We start from the raw sequence: 20,894 nt of genomic DNA, 5'->3' as shown, positions 1-20,894 counted from the left end.
AAGTGGCCACGCTGTGAATGGCAGCGTTGGGAGTTCGCTTTAAATCGCTCCGTGTGCGAGCTTACCTCAGTTTGTGCACATACGAAAGCCGGACAAATCCGTATTCGCTGATCGCATGTCTCCCCCCAGCCGTTGAACGTCTGTTGTTTCCAGCAGCTGTGGAGTGAGTGTAGACGTGTCTGTAAACCGGGCTGGCTAACGTTCAGCTAGCCGTCTCCAGTTAGCTGCCGGCTCGCTATGCTGGACAGTTAACGTGAGCTCCGACCCGCCTCGAGATGTCGCTGTCGCCGATTCAACCTGTAGCTCAAAAGTTCAGCGAACTGACGCTTTCGGTGGGAAAGTTAAGACACAAGACGAGCAGCTGCTACCAGCCAACGATATGTCAAGTGTAAAACTGTACTTTGTGTTAATAATGAAGGACCCACACAAATCTGCAAACATCAACCCACAATATTCCCTGTGGGTGTTCTGATGACCCTGCGTTCAGGATAATAATAATAAAAAAAAAAAGTGGAATATTTACCATAAACCTCGGCGGAAAAACACACATGGCTAAATGTGGCAAACCGTCTGGTGTTTTTTGTGTCCTCAACATGAAGACTTTTCAGACAGGCACATGAATGACAGCCTCACCTTTCAGCCGCAGCCACACCAAGGTGCAAACATGACTCATACTGATTCTGGTTTTAGTGGGTCTGTTTCTGCACCTGCTGTTAGAAACACATTTCCAAAGGTGAGAAGTAACCAAGTACATTTACTCTAGTACTGTGCTTAGATGCACTTTTGCATTATTTGAACTTTAGTAGAGCATTTCCATTGAAGCTACTTTTACTTTTACTCCACTACAACTTCAGAGGGAAATATGGTACTTTTACTCCTCGAGATTAATTTTAAACCTTGAGTTACTGGTTACTTTTTGCCCATGTATATTCTTAATTAATGCTGTATGATGGATTATTAGAGAATAACCAGCCTGTCATTAAACAGATTTTTACTTTTGAGAGTTTGTTAAAAAATATCTGGACTCGCCTTGTACGTTGATGTTATCAAGAGCATCAAGTTCAATACTATTTAATACACTGTTTTCCTAGTGTAGTATGTGTACATTTGTATTTTAAGTATATTTTATAACCTGTAATTTTGTATTTCAACTTGAGTGAAGAATTTCGAGTATTTCTACATTTTGGTGGATGCTTTTAGACTTTTACTTGAGTATTAAGTCTGTGTACTATTTCCACCTTTGCAAAGTTTATCACAGAAGAAATAGTCTTTGATTTTTCTCTGATGTATACGCAGTTTATTTCATACTCAAATATTGATCCTTTGCAGGTTGTTAAATGTGAGGTTTTAAATTACAAAGGACTTCATTGGTTTATAGCATAGAAATGAATGCAACCACTCATTTTAAAATCAATGCCCTTAAAATTCATTAACTAAGGTTGTGGCAATGACTTTGAATACTGTCTTAGTACTGCAGCTTCCCCTGAAAACTTTTTATTCCGTCTCAATCCGTTATATTGTGTTTAGTTAGGACAAAGTGCCCACATTACCCTAACTAATTTTTCTTTACACGTCAAGTTTTCATATTTTTTTGTTTCTGATTCACAGTAAATGGTACTAGGAAATATGACTGAGTCAGTAAATAGAAAATTTGTCATTTAATGCAACATAATTGTGACTGAATTACAATTAATCTCATGGAAATATATCACCAAACTGACAGACAGGATGTTTCATACAGGTATATATTACAATATGTTGTTGTTATATAATACAGCCAGGTTCTGTTTTTAATAAAAATAAGCACTGGAGGAGAAAGTGATACATTTGGATTTTATTGTAAATTGGACATTATGCACATTACTTAGCGATTGATGACTTTGTTAATTAAGCTTGTTATGTGGTCACAGAACTCCCTCCGCTGGGCGAGAGCTCAGACGATGTCAAGTCAAAAAGGCAATTTAGCCGGGAGCGTTGAGAGCTTGAGATCTCACAAAGAGAACAAAAAGTGACGAAGTACCAGAATGAGAGAACAAGAACATCATGTGGCTGACAGTGCTGACTGCTTGTGCCAAAAATACCTGTCGAGGAACACATTATTTTGTTGTTGACATTATGGGACATTAACTGTGAAGTGAAGGGAGTCATTCCTTTTCAGCCATAATATCGGAGCTCTGGAGTAAATGCAGACAAAATTCCCCCAAAAATGATTTGCTTCACCATCGTTGCAAATTCAAACCATTTGTCAGCAGGTCAAATAAAAGGCATGGTCTCACTGGCACAATAAATATTGCACAGGTGACATTGTAATCATTAAGGATATTGTTGCATACAAGTGTCTGCCCCCTTTCCTATGTCTTGTAATATTTCAGGTTCTATTTTCTCAAATTCAATTATCTCGATCATCATTTGTTCAATATACAGGGGAGGTGGTAACAGTATCTGTATAAAAGCAAAAGAACATCAATAAAAGAAAAACCTCCAATGTGACATCTGGCTGTGAGACCAAACCTTTCTTTGTCCCTGTTTCTCTACTTTTTGTACAAAGACTATACAACTATCCAGTCATGCAACATTGTTTGGGAGGGGAGGGTGAGGGTGTCGAGGGGGGAGTTGCTTTAGTCATCGCTGTCGTTTTTAAGCGTTCTGCATCTCCTTGCCAATCTTGTAGCTCAGGATCTTGTTCCAATCGATCTTGGTGCGTGTCACAGGAAGCTGGCGGCGTAAGGCTTTGAAGGTAGTGTCCGACATGGCCTGGTAATTCTCGTTGATGGCCGTCTGGAAGGAATGACAAAAAGAAAGACAGAAGAAAGACAGAGAAAGACAGAAACAGAAAGGGAGATACATTACAAAATAAATCAGTGAAATGAATTCAAATTAATTCTAGACTTTGAAATGTCTAGGTGCTGTGTGTCAACTGTGAAAATGCTTTCGTTTTTCAAATAAAACCCAAGATTAACAATAAATAGATTACAGTTTATATATTTATTTCCCTTAGCAGCTCCTGCAAGTTTTAGAAAGTCAAGTTTCTTTTTTTATTTTTTCAGATTTTTTGCAGATTTCTTATTAAAATACAACATCCATATTTATTAGTATGACTCAGCTTACTATCCAATGTAGGGTAGGAAAAGCAGACATCCTGAGGAAAATCGAAAAATTGACACGAGTAATACTCTGACTGTAAGCAGATGTTTGAAACAAAGCTCTTTGCATACACACTGGTTGAAAACCACAAGCTAAGGTGGCAAATTCAATCTATCCGCAGTCTTAGTGAACACAGAAAATCAATTTCAGATCACGTACCTGATATTCGTTCTCTGCAGCCTCCATAATCTTAACAAAATCCTTTGCAGTTGAATCCTCTTTCTGAAAGATGGTAGAAGGAGCCACAAATCATTTTAAGAGAGAAAAATGCCAGGAACCTAAAAGACTGGGTGAACGTGCCCCCAAATCAAACCCTTCCACTGCAAAGAATTAGTAAGCCACAGGAATGTATGTTGAAAGATCTGAGTAGACTGGGTACAGAGATACAATCCCCATAAATACATATTGTAAACAAAAACAATAATGAAGACAAGATGTTCAGGGTTTGAGGTTTCATCAGCCATATTGGAGTTTACTAGAATGGCTTCAAGGCCATCTGCTGACTGCTGTGGCTTATGTTTGAGGTTCATGCATTTGTGTGTGTGTGTGTGTGTGTGTGTGTGTGTGTGTGTGTATAAAGAAAAGTCTGCTCACAGAAATTGACATGGTGTCCTGAACCTCTTTGTGGCTCACCAGCTGAACGTTCCCATCCTCATAGTAATGAACCTGTATGAAGATGAAATGTAAAGACATTTGTTCGCTACTAGTATTATTCAGCAATTAAAAACAACAGCAATCTAAGCCGTGACAAAGAAATTCCAAGTAGCGGTGTCTGAAAACAACCCAAGTGATAACAGCAGATTTTTAGCCTGCACACAACTCACAGACAGACAGACATACACCACATCACAGAGGGGAAGATTCTAACTAAAATACCTGGATTTTCATGATTCCTGCCACTTGAGTGGTAGAGGGGGAGATGGTAAATTTCCATTCTGACCGCCAACGTCCATTCCTATGCAAATACGAAGAGGAAAATCAGCATGCAGTACATCTCAGCACCAAAGATTGGAGCTGAACGTCAGTAAAAACTTCGACTTCAAACGTTTGACTCGGAAGAAGCTCGTATCAGATGAGGTGTAATTCTGTCTAGAAATAAAGCTAGTTCAGTTTTATGACGGGGACACAAACATGTATGGTTAGTCTGCGTTAAGGCACCGCAATGGACTTGATTAACCAATTATGAAAAGCTTGTAAATTGTTTTAGATATAATTAGCTGGTTTTGGTGTATTTTTGTAACTTATTTATCCATCTATCATAACCTTGCTCATAATCAGTGACACTAGGGCCTAACAATGTACTTCATTAGGGCAAATGTTAGTTTTTGGGGATGGTTCGAGAGGGTCTTTGCTTTTAATATTATTACATAAAAATGACAAGATGTCAACAAACTTTGTTATGACTATTGTTACGGTGTACAGAAACAAAACTAAATCTGCAACTGTACCGTGTGCCTTGCTAAAAAGCCACGTCTGCTCCAGGAAACAAATATTTACCACACTTTTGACATCGTAAAAAAATAAAAATACAAAAATCTAAAAACCAAATGTTATCTCGAGTTTTGCTAAGATTTTAAGAGACATACTGAGAACTACTGCTACCTGTTCTCACTTCAGTTATCGAATGACACATCAAATATTACTGTCTATGAAAACGTTATCAGCTGCAAGATAATTTTTATGAAAAGAGAACAAGGCTTTTATCACAGAAGTAGGTTGAGCACTGCTCAAATTTCCAAAAACACAATCTGTTCACTTTGTTTCAAGAAAAGCAGTTTTCATTTTTGTAATTCACACACAATCACAATGAAAATGCTGAAACCAGATCCCACAAAGACAATAGCCATTGTCCATTTTAATCGGTTTTTAGAAATTGAATCAAAATATAAAGAGAAAAAATTAAAAAAATAATCGATCAGTTGATCAATTTTACCTCAAATCTTCAGTTTGCACTTCTGAGAATGGAGGCTCACAGAGAAGCCTCACAAACCATAAGCCCAGTAAACAAAGAGGATTGTTGGTGTTCTTATGTAATTAGATTAACTCGGCTGAAACAGCTCAGATACACTTATGAGGGCAAACAACCTAATGCCCCAGAGTTAAGTGTGAATTAAAGTAACACCTTTGTCTTGCACTGTGACACTGAAGGGTTTTTAAATGTTATTACCATTTCAAAATATTTTAAAATCACGTATAAATTCTAAACTGCTGCCTGGAATTGCACAAGCCCTGCTGGTCTTTCTGGGGAAAAAGAAGTCGAATGTAGCATTCTTTCACTTTACACAAAGCCTTTCACAAAGGCTATAATCAAGGCTTTATGCCACCTCTCAGAATTGAAAAACATATTATTTGACATTAAATTTAAGGTGCAAAATGATAGAAAAGGGGAAAATAAATAAATCCCTTTCCGTACAACATACCAGAAGTTTTTTGGTTGAAATTGATGGCACTCGATGCATACGATGATGGTTTGATGTCCATCAATGGTTTTCCCATAAACCTAGAGAAAAACGGAAGAACATTGTCATAGTGGCTTCCACTTTACTGCCCTGTACTGGTGCAGCAAAGTTAATGGCTGGTGGTTAACGACTGCAAAAATAATTTCATGCTGACCTGTAACTTAGATACTGGAGGGTTAGTAGACGCAATTCAGCAAAACATACACATCACATTCACAGGACAAGTCTTTGCTCACTTTGCGTTAATAAACGAATAACAAAACAGAAGCGTTACGAACCATCGCACAACCGTTTTAACGAATGGCCTACCAGCAACTCTTGTACTGTACTGGGCCTAAATTATGGAATACCCTCCCTCTGCACATTAGACCGGCCTCTTCATTGTCCGTTCTTCAAACTGTCATTTTTTATTCTCTGGCGTTGGACCCCATATGTATTTGACTACGTATATACACATCACTTTGGTCAGGTGTGTTTGTTTTAAAGTGCTCTCTAAATAAAGTTGAGTTGAGGTAAGTGTAGTTTTGATCACAACACTTTGGATGAATAAATCAGCTGTTCTCCACAAATGATTAAACGCTCATCAGCCAGACACACCACTCCATTAGGTGACGTGTGTGTTCATTCCGAAACATGCTGTGAAATGTTTCTAAATCAAATGTTGCTGCAAATGTTCTGAGATGGTGGACTGGCAGACCTTGTCCGTGAGTGGGGACAGTTCATTTTCGGTTTTAGTGTATGCATGTGGATTGTTGAAAAGGAGTTGCACTTTGGTGCACGTCTCCTTTGTGCAACATGTCTTTTTACGATGTAACTCAGAAACATCAGATTCCCTTAATTGGCCATTAGAAAGCTGAGATAGGGGCTGTGGTTGTAAAATCGCATTGAACAAGTGATTCACGTTTCCCTTTACAGTGTAATCTGTTGCTTTTAAAGAATAGAAAGGATGGCAACACGAAGCAGGTTGGGACGTACAGTGCAGACTCCACTGGGATAGTGCTCCTTGACATAGGCCCTGACAGCTGTGTCCACAGCGCTCCTCCAGCCCTCCAGGGAGCTATCAACGTCATGGGGACGCGGGTCGCTGGCCTCCTTCCTAAGATGGTCAAACTTGAAGGAGATCTTGTTTTTGGGGTCCAAGACCCGGCCATTCCCAAGATCACCATGCTCTGTGATTAAGACCTGTGAAGAGAGAGAGAATGAGACATTGAATAAAAAATAAACATGAAATAAGAAAAGTCTAAAAAGGCACAAATTATATTTCAAAGACAGAAAAAAAAGAACATTTCAAGAAATTAAAACTTAAATTAAAAACACACAGCATGAGAAACATGCATTGATGAAATTTAGATTTGAAGAATAATGATGAAACAAAAAAAGGACAAACAGTAATGAGAGGACAAAGGAAGACAGGGAAACAAATCTATCGTCTTCCACTTCAACACTCAGCCTGCTGGGTATCAGACAGGGGAATTTCAACCCGCAATGTGGGAACAGAGGGACATGATGACATCTTTACACAAGACTCTGCAATCATCATTGAGACAAACACAAACACACAAACCCTGGTGCTGGAGGAAGCAAAGGAGAGTGAATACTGGGACTTTTTGATCCTTTTATTCAATCACATCCTCCACTTGCAATGCCCATGAGACCACGCTGTTAGTGCAATATTGACGATAATGGTAAAAGCTAAAACTGTACCAATCTCGTCTGTACACATATCTTACGTAGATGAATGGTAGAACCAGTTGGTTTCGACCCACAATGTAATAACATGGTAAGATATCATGCTGCTGGGCAAATAAGTTCTTATGTTGTACCATGTTCATTCAACTGTCATATTATAATTATAAATCTATATTCACAATACGCTGCATAACAGTTTGGAAACTATACTGCTCTAGAAGAACGAGATGCTTTTCCTCTTCATCTTTTTCAAATTTAACATCAACCTTGGAAAAAGTGTAAAGATGCTGATTTTAAATTTTACATTTACTTGTTCTGGTACTGTAATATTGCTCATTGAGTACAAAGAAACACTACAGCTTTCCAGAAAACTGTGTATGTGTTTATGAAAGACAAAGTCACTAAACATATTAAGTCTCTTCAGTTAATTACATTTGTCTTCATCTCATGTAAATTGGTTATTTTGACTAACATACATTCAAAATACACAGTAATGTTTGCACTGAGCCAAACACAATTAGGACATATGAATATAAAATATGATTCTGTCCCAGCCAAAAGGTAATACAAATTTTACAGCAGCAACTGTGACAGAACGGAATGAAAATTGCGCGTGAGACGTGATTGGGGTGGAGAGTGCGGGGAAGCAGCAGTTTTTGATCTATGAGGCCATACAATCCCTCTTCTCAGTTGTACAGCTGAAGCTGTCAAAAGTTAAAAATCAACTCACCTGCTCTTCATAGCCCTCGATTTTCACCGGGGTAAACTGGTCCAAGTTGTACTGTGCAAATGCACTGCAAAAGGAGACAAGAAGTTTACTTTATGAACTTCAAACCTCTGTTGAACAGTGAACTGTGCTTTCATCCACACTTTCAAGTCCAATGTTTGCAAATTGTGAAAGCTGTGCTCGAAACAGAGCTTTAGTGGAGGACTTACTGCGCGGCACCTTCCCTGAGAAGATTGTCATTGTTGAGCAGCAATCGCACATCTGAGGAGAAAAATGGCAGGATTATGGGAAAAGAATGGAAGAAGACAGGGTCAGTGAATTAGCAATGTGACACACACATGCACAACTGCCCGTAGTCAGTCTCTGCAGCACTGATGCTAGGGGAGTAAAGCCGACATGGTAAATTAGCTCAGTGGAGCAGACTATAAAATCATATTGAGATGAAAGGGGACCAAGTGGCAATAGGGCACTGTGTTTTACTGTGTGTGTGTGTGTGTGTGTGTGTGTGTGTGTGTGTGTGTGTGTGTGTGTGTGCGTGAGGGGCTGTCAGGCTGTGATAAGAGGCAGACAGTCAGCCCCATTTTGCTTTGTGGCCAAAACATTGTAAAATATAACATTTTCTATTTCGGCTCCTGTTTATCAATTGCAAAAACTATTTCGGAGGGAACCTTCAGAAGATTTGGTCCATCTCACAAAACCAAACTGTATATGTGTATAAGTATGTTGAAGCCTATATTTTGATTATCTTTCTTAAACCTACTTTGAGTAATATGGCACCATTGTTGACAGTGTTAAATACGAAACTATGACAGACAGCAATGCAAACCACACAAGTGCAGCCTGATGCAAAATTCCATTACTTCTCTACATATTTCACCTACATCAGCAATGTAAGAGTCCAAGACATTTTAATTCGTCTGTGCCAATTTCAGCAGTGAAACTTTTTTTTTCTCACCCAAGGCAGAAGTGGGATAGCAGTGAATCAGCTTCATCTCACATCTGCCTATGAGAAACTACAGCGTTTACTGGGGCTATTTCCATACGCCTCAAGTGACAGAAATAAACCTATTAACTGCGAAGAGTCTGTAAACTAGAAAACAACAAAGTCACCTTCATGTATGCAGTCAGGTGCGTTTTTAATTAGAAATTTGCTCACTTAGATACACTAGAATAAGTTTGTACATAAATATGCAACAAACATATACCATCATATGCATTGGGTCAGAATGTGACCGTTCTTGTTTCAAGTCTAGGTCCTTGACTTGTTATCGCAAAGAAAGCACGAGTGGAGTTATTAACCCAGACGGTGGCTTCAAGTGCAGCTACTGTCAACATTATTAGTTACATTACGGTGTCTGAGAAGTGACTGTTTATTCCTCCGATTGGTTTTGCTAGAGTAGTTTCAGCTAGTGGGTAAGTTGTTGACATAAAGTTGTGGCAAAACATTATTTTGAGTTATAACGAGAAGCTAAAAAAATAAATAAATAAATAAAAAACATATCTAATATTACACTAAATCTATATTCAAATTACGCCTGACACTGGTTGGTAAATATGTCACTACTCAGATCCTCTTGAGAAAAGTACAGTACAGTATGTTTTTTCCCCTAAAACTGTCGATTATTACTTATTGAAATCATGTGTTTATACAGTTCATCAGGAGTGAAGTTCTTCTTTTTGACACTGCATTCACAGCTAATGTGAGGTTTAGCCCTAATGTAGCACATCAAGCCCAACAGACATGGACAAAATTATCGGTCCAAGCCCGCTAGAAATTGGGGTGGGTTGCGTCAGGAAGGGCATCAGGTGTAAAAAAAAATAAAAATAAACTGTGGCAAATCAACATGCGGACAATGATCCGCTGTGGTGGGATAAGCCGAAAAAAAAAAACAATTTTACAGAGAAAGTGTGAGGGTACCAACCCTTTTTTCCACTAATGCATATTTAGTTTCTGGAATATTTTGAGGGGGCTTATGAGATTCAAAATGCAATGCTGTCACCCAAAGTGGTAATTTGTCCAGACCTGTGGAGCAAACTTTGTGTATAGCCTTGTGTTATGAGCTGCCAGAGATCAAAGGAGGTATATGGTCAAAAAAAACGCCTTCCAGTATTCAAACATCAAATAATACCATCATAATTAATTTGCTTGGGATTTGAATACATTTAAAATGCACATTGTAAAGCAACGAAAAAGTGCTCACCATTGAAAACTTCGTTGAACTCTCCTGGTGGGGCATGGATGACAAAGTTAGCTGCTATGCGTACCTGCAAACAAACACACAACGTACAAATGGGTCACTGGACAAACACAGAGCTGGTCCATCTGCATGTGATGAATCCAGCAGTTTATTATTTAGCTTCGTCTCTGAGGAAAACAATATTCCAAAGGGAAAACCTTCATAACTTTCGACAGATCAGTAAGTCCTGTCTATTTTTGATTTACATCATGTAGGTTATGTACTTTTAACTGCATAAACCTCATAATGCAGACCAGCCACTATTTTCACGCTGATGTTTTGCTGCGCACTGCAACCAAACCACGTACGCTCTGTGGCCAACAGAGGGTGTAATCCTACCGGTCTGAAGGGTGGAGTGAGGCAGCTCTATGTTTCTGTCTACAGCACATGTGAACACTCATTTTTTCTTCTCCTCACTTCTAATCTGCAGCTGCACCGCAAACACTTCCTGTTTTCAGGTCACATGTCAAACTGACAGCTAGACGGCTGCCACTCCCTCCCCCGCATGGTTTACAACCATATAAGGGCATAAAAAATGTGCTGAGTATTCTAATAAGTACTCTCTCACTTGCTCTACCACTGTCTACCACTGGCAGGGTGCAGTGGCACCACCAGGATTCCCCTGGCCTCACAAGGTGGTGTATCAGAGAAGGTGTTCAACACTGTGTGCGTTTGTGTGCCGGTGTGTGTCTTTCCCCTGGGCCCTTATTAGCAATGTGTGTATACAAGTGCTCCGGCACTGGTGCACAGATGCAGATTGATTCTTGCTAACGAGCAATGCTGTGAGAAAGGAAGGCACTGAGGGAGGAACACGCGTGTGTCTGCGTGCATCTGTGTGATGGCGAGATCAAAGTTTATCTGCATTAGTCTAATCCTCTGTAGTGAGACCATCATGACCCACTTATGCAGAATCCTCTAAAATTCGTAACACAATAGATGTGTGTACGTGTGCTAGTTGCAAGACACGCACTTTGTGAAACAGCTGGTGGAAAATTGTGTTTGTGACATTAACTCCCTGTGGGAGAGTCATTTGCAATTGGTCACCCTCATTACACTGGACGTTTATTTATATTTATTTACATTTATACACATACGGTCTGTTGTTATTGGTCAGTATTGACTCCTCACTACCTAGTGAAGGCAAAAATTAAAAAGATACCAGATCTGACCACAGGGCAGCACTGCAGCGATGTTCAGCCCCCCTGGGAGCATTGAGGGCATGGGAATCCGACCACCATTGAAAGCCAGCTGAGGACCACTGGCTTATGAACTGATGCATTAGTGTGAGCTTGCCACATGTGTATGTGAATGGCTAGGTCAAACATATGACACTAAACGAAACTCCACTGATGCCAAGATCCGGTTTCAATTAAGTCTATTAATAGTATTTATGTTCAGCAGGACCACTGTAATTATTGCTGCATTTGAAGTCTCAAAACTAGAAAATAACATTACGCTACATCTTTCATTGTTTTCTCCAGGGTCCTGTCTTGCTGTTCCTAAGTAATAAAATACTGTAATGATCTCCATAAATCCATTTTATGGAGATCTCATCTTCTCATCTTCAGGTTTGAGGGGCTGGAGCCTTACCCAGCACGCCCTTGGCAAGAAGCAGGCTACGCCCTTCACAAAATGCCAGTCTATTACAGGGCTAACACACAGAAAGACAAATACAGTCACACCTACTGGAGGTTTAGTTTCTGATTCACACGCCTTAAGCAGGACACTGCAGCCTAATCACATTTCAGGAATTTGTTTCCACGCTGACAGAACCACAAGTCTGAATATAATAAAACTATGTGAAATGAATGGGTATTGCTTGGGGGGGGGGCAATAAACAGCATAAAGCAATAGACAGAATGGGTGAAGCAAGAGAGTGTGAAGTTTGTTAAAATGCACAAAAGGAAGAGGACGAGGATACAAGGATATTCCATTAACAGATTAGAAGTAAGACATTGGCTGTTAAGAGCCAGTTGAAAGCAGGGTGATACTTCCTCAAGTACCTAAAGCAAGTTCCACTAATGTAGTGAGACCAGGGCTACATCCTGCTTTCACAATTACAGGATTAAGACATTCACTCCCCCAACTTGTCTGAGTGGGTTTTACACATTTAACACAATCTTTTAATATTTACAGTGATGCTTGATGCAAACGCCGTTTGGACATTAGGACAGGGACCATCACCAGCCCTAGCTGACTTAACTTTTATGGAACAAGAAACCTAAGCTTATTTTAGTGCTGTTGCAACTATAAGGTGCTGCTGAACAGCAAGTTGTGAAATCACTAACTTACTGTGCAGACAGAAGGAAGCAGCGTGCTTCATGAACTATTTTACTATCTTTATACCATGAAGGAATTTGTGCACCGCCTTCACTGAGACAATGTGACGGTAGACTGATGTAAATATGGTAATTTGGCAGGTTTTTGACAACCCTTAAAACAAACAAACAAAAAAAACATAGTAATTTTAGAGTCTATAATTAAATCTAGTTTGAAATTTGAGACTCTTTGATGGAGATAATTACATTAGGGCTGTACTGCTAAAAGCTGAGCTGCAAGGTTAAGAGTTCCTTCCATTTTCACTCCGTTAATGCTGGGGAAATTGGGAGGTCTGAGACTAGTTTCAGCCTTAAACTCTGACTGGCACTGTCTTATATTGAGTGCAGGAAATTATGTTAACCAAGGGTAGAGACATGACAATTAGCTGGAACCTGCAAATGCTTATGTGTGTCCCAACAACAATACATTTAATACACAAAACAATTAGATAGCTGAGAAAAAAAAACATCCAGATGATTCTGCCTCAACTGTGCAAGACGAATTATTAACTAAATATTATGGTTCATAATATTTCCTTACATCTGAAAAGACAGGATCATTACACATGAATATCCACACTGTCTTAAGCAGCAGGAAATAGAAGAGGTGACCACAGTTGGGTCATTTCACATCAACAGTTAAGCAGTAAGTGAGGCTAAAATGCTGCTATGTGCGAACATATGTTATTTCTGTTTTTAATTCATCATCACCATTATCAGAATTATCTGAATTATCTTCCTTTGAAATAAGGGCACAAGACTTTTTATTGGTATAGAAGGCAGTGGGGCTGGCATCCAGGCCAGAACAAACATAGGAGCTGCAATTATAAAGATGAATAACACTGCAGCAAACAGACATACACACACAGACTAGAGAAACCAGGACCCCCTATAGCGTGGGATCCTCGAGTCTTTGTACTCTCTTCGCCTAGACACCAGCTGTTCCCTTTTCTTTCAACTTGCTCACTGTATATTCAACCTCATCTCACCCAACAACCCCTCCCTTCCTCACAGACACTCCCCACTGTACCAACCAGGCAGCACCCTTCTCTTAATCCAAACGACACCGCCCAGACACCGAAAACCACACATCCTAATCCTGGCATCAAAATCGCCTTATCATGCCAATCTAAATCCATAGAAAGAACGATACGACAGCTACAGACTGAGGGAATATTATGGCCTGTGGGCACTTAAAGCTGCACCGTCTGCCTGAGTTTCATCCCCGTCCATGGCACGACTCCATTTAATATTGTAGATAAAAAGAAAAAATTGGCACCTTGAAAAACTACACCAGAGACAAGGCCAAGAGGGGGTGTGGGTGAATATTGGGGGTTGGGTTATGGAAGCAATCATTTCTGAATAATAAGTCCACGAATAGAGGACGCCTGTGAGGCAGCCATAAGCTAACTATAACCGCTCCTCCACAAATCAAAAAGAGGAGGCGGAGGCGGCGGCCAGGCGAGTCTAGATTAAATTGAAGAAATATGGGCAGCGTCATTGAAGAGGGCTTTTCTAACGGTTAGGATGATGGCCATTTATACACAACATATAGCGTTTATACAGCCCACACCAGGGGTCCAGCTATCGCAGATGGTGCGGAAGACACCATCCAACCGGTTTCAAAATACGCGTGTCCTTTCAGTGGTTTCCAAACACTGCAGCAAAGATGCTGTTCTGTACTGCTGCAATTATAACGTTAACCTCAACATAACGGACAACTCGAAATTTAAGAAGTGATGTCTGTCAGTAAGTTACACTTTTTTCTAAAACACAATTTTAGTTCTTTTTCATTAATCGCAAAAAAGGCTTTAAGTTATTACAGTGAAATAGCGTAAACAAAAAAAAAGCTGCATACTCACTCAAACATTTTCTGCTACTGATGCTGAATCATCAGAATCATTTGGTTTAACCGTCAGCTATGTTTCATACGCTGAGACAAAACATTATTATATCCTGCCCTTCTTTGTCTGAATTAAATTGTTTTTAAAATCGAGAATTCTCATGAACTGGATCGAGACACTAAGAACTACATCTCAACTCTCCTGCCTGCCGTCTTTAACAGCACATGAGATTGTTTTGCCCATTTTTCATTTAATTGTGTAAAAAAAAAAATTATAACCCAGGCTTTAATTAGTCAGTATGGACTGGAAGACACCCGTTACTCACACTGCTGCATAAACACCAACTGTGATTTATCCCTGACACTGCAAAAAAAAAAAAGTCGTGTATGTGGGTTGATTACAACCTCCATGACTGAAGATACAATGGTATAAAGCTACTGGTCAATTAATAGGAACCCTCTTAAGCACTCAGGTTGGAATTAAAAAATAATGAGAGTAAAATGTGAGTTATCCATCCTACTATCAAGCAAGGATGCTTGTCTTGTTCTAGGCCTTAAACAGATTAGCTGTTTTGATCTTTCAAGGTGTGGTGCTCTACCTGATTGTTAAGACAAAAAAAATACATGCACGGTTCTTTCCTCATTTCCTTGTCTCTGACAATGCTGCAGGCACGTACAGACAGCCCTCCGCCGTCTTAGCATTCTTCATTTAAAAAGAAGATTCCATTTTCTGCAGCTTTCGCCATTGAAATATGTTAAAGTCTGGGGCAGCTGTTCACGGGTCAAATTCAGATACGCAGACAGGGCTGTTTGAAGTTTCCACAAAACTTATTTCCAACCGGAGAACAAGAGACAAAATAAAATCAATTAAGTTTCTGATGTTAAACTGACTCATCAGGCAGGTGTAATCCTGTAATCTTTTTAATTATGTTTAGGATTTTTCTGTCATTCAGATCTTTGTACTGATCATATATGTACAGCCTGAACATACAGACAGGCCTCTATTCTGCGCACTTGATGCTGTGGATGCCTGCTTCTGTAACACCTTAGGGCCAAGATATACTTTCTGCTTACCCAAGCATATGCGTAGAAGACAATGGCAGCGTTATGAGTCATTGCTCACATACCTTTGCGGGTAGTTTTGTGTGTTTGGGGGATTTTAAAGATTAGCCACCAAGGGGGCGGAGTCAGGCCCAATCATACCTGACCGACAACAGCATTACTTCCTCATAAACCTTGGCTTTTAAACAAAAGCCACGGCAACACTCAAAGAGGTTGATTTTGAGATCGCGGCAGAGAAAAAGGCAACAACAACATAAATGGCTGCCATGTGGATGTGAATAGTTGTGGACAGGGTCAGTAAGTTCCCCCCCCCACCAAACCTTCTACTATTATCACTGTGATGTGAAGCTACATCAGGGTTCATTTAATACTGCCCCACCAGCACCATGCAGGGTGGCAGCTCATGTTCGAGTTAGATTTATTTGTAACGATGTGCAGAACAGATTATCTAAATCAATGCAGGATACACAAGGGTGTCATTTTGCATACACATACCAGCAGTTAACAGCAAGTATACCTTAACCCTTAATGTACCATAACTACGCGCATTTTTTCCCCCTAGTGCTTTTCCAGTGGGAATCAAGCCTCTATCAGTGGTATGTGTTATGTTGTTCTTTGACAGTTAAATAACTTAACTTTGTTACGTGACTTGGGATGCTAGCTTATCTTACCTGCATCAGGCACCTCAGAGTACCAGTTGAGTGCATTTAGCTTCCTTCACTTTGTAAATGGTTTCAAAAGTGAACTAAGTGGTTAGATGATGTCATTTCTCATTAGGGAAAATGACTGGTCCACGGGGTCAACTGTTGCGTTTCATTAGCCTGCCCATTTATCTCTGCTCACCAACAGAGGCATGTAGCTTAAGCATCTCTCATTATCTACAGCATTCTTGGAGTTCACATACTTTTGATAGACATTAACTGTGTTCTCGCTTTAATAATCTTGAACATAAAAGGATATCTTAACAGCACTGGGCATCATCCTGGGCAGAACTATGACTATAAATACATAGCCTAATCTTACTTTCCTTCTCAAACATAACACTTTTCACAAGATTACATATTCTCAGCAAAACCCTCCAGTGTCGGCCTCCCTCTGAAACAGGAACAGAGGCACAGACTGCAAGGCACCTGCACACACATTGCTTTTTTAACCATATTGTTAACAAAGCTAAATGCTACTAGATCATTATTTTAGGCATTTTCTCACAGTAACAGCACTTGTTTCTGGTTCCACTACCTGCCCAGGCACTTCATTACAAACACACTGACAGCAAACACATTGAAAAATGACAGTTTCCTGTAATCCTCTTGTGTGGTTTCTTTGCTGTAATCAGGAAGCGGTTAGGTCAGTGCCCAAATGACTTGAAAAGACTCAGCATTACTCTGTGTGTGTGTGTGTGGCAGAAACATGAGCAATACAGAGGCTGTTAAATCATTTACAAATGGAAGAGCCTGTTCAGTCATTCCAAATCAGGGAGCTTTTGAACATTTCTGACAGCCACAACAGCGCAGAGACAGACTCTATCCTGTATTCAACAGAGATGCAGTCTTGCCACCAAAAAAAAAAAGGCACAGCCTCTATGAACTTCTGTAAGACTACCCATCACAACACCGTCTCACCGTCTCCCAGCTCCAATAGAGATTTAACACTCAAAAGCCGTGATGTCAGATTATAGTGCATTAGGATTCCCACAGAAGCAAGCTTGCGGATTTGTCTTTCACCAGTCCCTGGTGGATCACAAACATCATTTACTTTTCCTGTTATTTTACAAATTATGACTGGGCAGTGAAAAAGTTATTCAAGTTAACTGCTCGGTTCTACTTTTACCCTTTGTGAGGTCGATGATGGCATTTATTTTCTCCCTCCACAGTTCTTCTTTGAGCAGCACTAAAAAAGCTGACCGGGGAGGGGGGGGGAGAAGCAAATGGCCAAATGCTCTAAGCAAATGCATCAGAGAGACAGATTTAAAAGTACAATATACAACTGTAGTGTTTGCATGGAAACACCATGCTTTTAATAGTGCAACATGTATATTGGTCCGATACAAATCACAGTCTGAGAATGAAATATGCAGCTTCTACCAACTACTTCATAATATTAGCTGTGACTGGTTCTTTACCAGTCTGCCTGGCAAGTTGCCAGCGATTACTCCTTTGGCTCTACAAACCCAGACTGTCTGGTCAAACACTGACAGTGGCTTGTGGGAACCACTGAGGTCCCATCCGCCTCATAGCATCAACATGTGAAGCTGTTAACAGTTTTAACAGATATTCATGTCACAGACACGTAACTGAAAACCATTAATTGAGATGCCAGAACACTACAAAAAACAAAAGACCACCAGAGTTCCCAAGCTCTGTAAAAAAATGCTGATGAATGTGTCTGGATACACGTAACACAGTCAAACCTGCAGGTCAGGCTGATGAGGAACTAAATCAAATCAAACCAGGCCTGGGTCAAACTATATAATGTAAACCACAGCGTGGAAAGGAAGGCGCTCACAACCATCTAATACAAAATGTTCAGACCGGTTTTTTTGTGGTATTAACACTTGGTGGGAATTTTAACCACATGGTCATAAGGTACAAATACCAGCTGCACGTAAACTCATCGAGAATGATAATAAAGCCATGAGGACAGTTTGCTTTTATCATTTATTCATTAACTAGTTGTTTTTTGTTACTAATCAGTAAATATCTAATGCATAAAGTGTTATAAAGCAAGTTTAAAAAACTAAAAGGGTGTGTTCCAAAGCAAGTGCAGTAGTCAAACCGAGAGGGATAAAACTAAATATCTAAATTGACAGGACCTCACACATGCAACTAATGGAATCTTTAATGTAACAATACAATAACCGAATTATCAAACTATTAATAAAAACTCTTGTGAAATGCACCTAAGCGAAACGCAAACACACTAAATGTGCAGTGAATCCACAGTTGCAAGTGCAGGTAGGATTCTTGCAGAGCACGCAGTGTGAGTGCTCTTTTAAGGAAGTGAGGAAACGAAGAGCGCTAATACTTTTTACACTGTGCAGCTAAGCAGCAGGGGTGTAATGGTTGCTCGCTTACAGCCTATGTGCTACAGCTTTCGGTTACACTGCTGTTAAAAAGTAGAACTTTGGCGTGAGATCTGTGCACGCAGACTTTAAAGTGTAAAAAGTACACATATAAAACGCGTCGCACGTTTAATTTATGATGGGTCTTTCCCATCCTGTCGTAAGAGTAGTTCCCACATCTTTACAATGACTGAAACGCTACTTATTTGAGGTCTAATAGTTAGCAAGCTGGCTAATGGAAGGCCTATAGCTGGTGTCATACGACTAATTAAGTCTTGCTCTGCACAACATAATCTGACAAACCATTATGTCCAATATTTTATGGGAAACGCCAGAAAATCAGTGTGAAACAGCTAAAAGGGCGTGTTACCAAGTCTTGCTAACTGTTAGCGGGTTGTGGCTATGCTACAGTAACTAGCTAGCGATCTTTGGTGTAGGAAAACTTCCATGACACAAACAAGCAGGCACACGGGGGTGAAACGCAAAGTCCACAGAACCAAAGCCCGTGGGGGGTAAGCTTAGGCGGATTTATAATATCTACACGGAGCCTATTTTGAGTCAGGACCGTACAAGGAGCCTCCGTTTGAGATTCGCAAATGAGCGGAAGTTGAGCTAAAAATAATAAGAGCAGAAGCAGCAGCAGCGGCGGCGGTGCTGAGGCCTGGGTTTTCTCCTAACACACTAACACCAGTCGACGCCGGGATGCACAGCGAGACGGACACGAATGCAACCCAAAATTCGACCGCTACCGTCCACCGCTGGCGCGTTAACCTGTTATTAAATCGGCATCTTACCTTTTCCTCGTCGGATAGCTGCTCCTCATGATCCGCCATCTTTTCTTCCGGCACCACCAGCTTGTCAGAGCCCCGTGACGTCATCACATGGGTGGATTCCCAGCATGGTTCAGTTTTCAGAGTTTTGATTGATGTTCGTCATTAGAAGCCAAGAAGACTGGATCACTAGCAGGCCAAGGCCTCAAAGGCTCCAACTTTACTCCATAGCCTTTCTGTGCACACGATTAGCACATAATTACTTGAGTCATTTATTAATGTATAATTTGCACTACAATCAACAACGTGTTCACTTTACATCTTGTGGCCTCTGTCTTTCTGAAACATTGTGTATGAAAACGTAGTTTGGATTTTTACTTTAGTTGGGTGCATTTTCCTCACTTTGTAAGGCTGCACCAGACAACGATCTTCTTTGTTAGGACTGGCTGTCATTTAATAGCAGATTGGTTGTTCATGATTTCATGAAGCCCACGTTAAGATGCAGTACTTTTTTCAAAACATCCCCACAAATGTTGAGTTTACAACCTGTTTATGAAAGAAGCCGACTCTGGTGATTTGGGATGCGTAAACAAATGACTTCCATAACCAATCCTTTGTTCGGATGAGGCAAAACACAACACAGACACTGTGCACGAGAGACATTTTTAATTCCAAGATTTTTAACGCAAAGAGGACGAGGTCGATGTAACTTTATTTTTAGGTGTGGTGCATTTCTGCAGATAAAAAGGATGAATATTCAAATTGGTAGTGAGCGTGTTCAAGCAGATATGTCTGTAAAACAAAAAGGAAGCCTATTTCAAGCCAATCATTTTTGTGCCTTGCTCAAAAGCACACTTAAACTTTTGTTTATCATTTGTCTTCATTATCATAAAAAAAAAACAAAACCCTGAATGCCACATTGTGTACACTGCACCTTTAACCAGTAGATGGCGAGCTGAGACTATTTTCAAAATCTAGTAATGTTTCATAAAGACTGCTCTATTAGTGAGAGGAGTAGGATCAAGTTTTAGTGTCTGACTCATTCCCTTTTGCACTATGAGCAACACGGATGACATGAAACTTAATACAAAACCCCACAGCCGCACACCGAGACGAAGACAGGCAGGGAGAAAATGAGAAAAAACACATTGTGTTGAATGTTTTTACAGATGGAGGGGTGAATGTTTTAACAGCTCAAACTATTCTGTTGAAGCACTGACGGGAAGGAAGTCTGCTTGATTAGATTCTTGTAGACACTGAAGTATTGCTCATTGCATCCTTCTGACCCGAGCTATAAGACACGTACATACATACAGAAACACACAAACCCGTCTGTTGTGTTTGTATGAACATACGGGTATTTCCTTTATTTTACATTAAAAACATCTACATTAAAGCTAACCTGAATGTGACAAATTAAATAAGTTCGAAATTAAACTGATTTCAAGTTTTGTCCTCAAATGGAAAATTAGTTTTTGCTGTTTAACTAAAATGAATATTTCCCCGCTAATAGTAAAAATTCACATACATAGTTGCAGACACTTGCACCGAAAGACAGTAAATGATAACGGAACTGCACTGTAA

At 40.0% G+C, this 20,894-nt stretch overlaps 2 protein-coding genes across 6 annotated transcripts in view; both read right to left on the bottom strand.

The window, feature by feature from the left end:
- LOC137108454 (suppressor of tumorigenicity 7 protein homolog) overlaps positions 1-329 on the bottom strand; it is a 42,289-nt gene extending 41,960 nt beyond the window's left edge. For 2 of the 5 annotated variants that reach the window (XM_067493055.1, XM_067493058.1), the window contains exon 1: positions 66-329. The gene's annotated coding sequence lies outside the window, so the exon portion shown is untranslated. The remainder of the gene's footprint in view (positions 1-65) is intronic. The other 3 variants (XM_067493054.1, XM_067493060.1, XM_067493061.1) reach the window with 3 other exon arrangements.
- A 1,314-nt stretch (positions 330-1,643) lies between these two features.
- On the bottom strand, positions 1,644-19,475 carry LOC137108458 (F-actin-capping protein subunit alpha-2). Its single transcript, XM_067493065.1, has 10 exons — positions 19,335-19,475; positions 10,221-10,284; positions 8,229-8,280; positions 8,023-8,086; positions 6,579-6,785; positions 5,565-5,644; positions 4,021-4,099; positions 3,739-3,810; positions 3,304-3,366; positions 1,644-2,778 (listed from the first exon to the last, which is right to left on the bottom strand). Exons 1-10 carry the CDS (start codon positions 19,416-19,418, stop codon positions 2,638-2,640), a joined length of 906 nt encoding a protein of 301 aa, XP_067349166.1. The 5' UTR covers positions 19,419-19,475; the 3' UTR covers positions 1,644-2,637.
- Positions 19,476-20,894: the final 1,419 nt, after the last annotated feature.

The sequence above is a fragment of the Channa argus genome, chromosome 23, assembly GCF_033026475.1.
Source record: "Channa argus isolate prfri chromosome 23, Channa argus male v1.0, whole genome shotgun sequence".
NCBI classification, from domain to species: Eukaryota; Metazoa; Chordata; class Actinopteri; order Anabantiformes; family Channidae; genus Channa; species Channa argus.
Note: the sequence above shows the minus strand (reverse complement) of the source record. Positions and strands in the feature narration are given on the sequence as shown.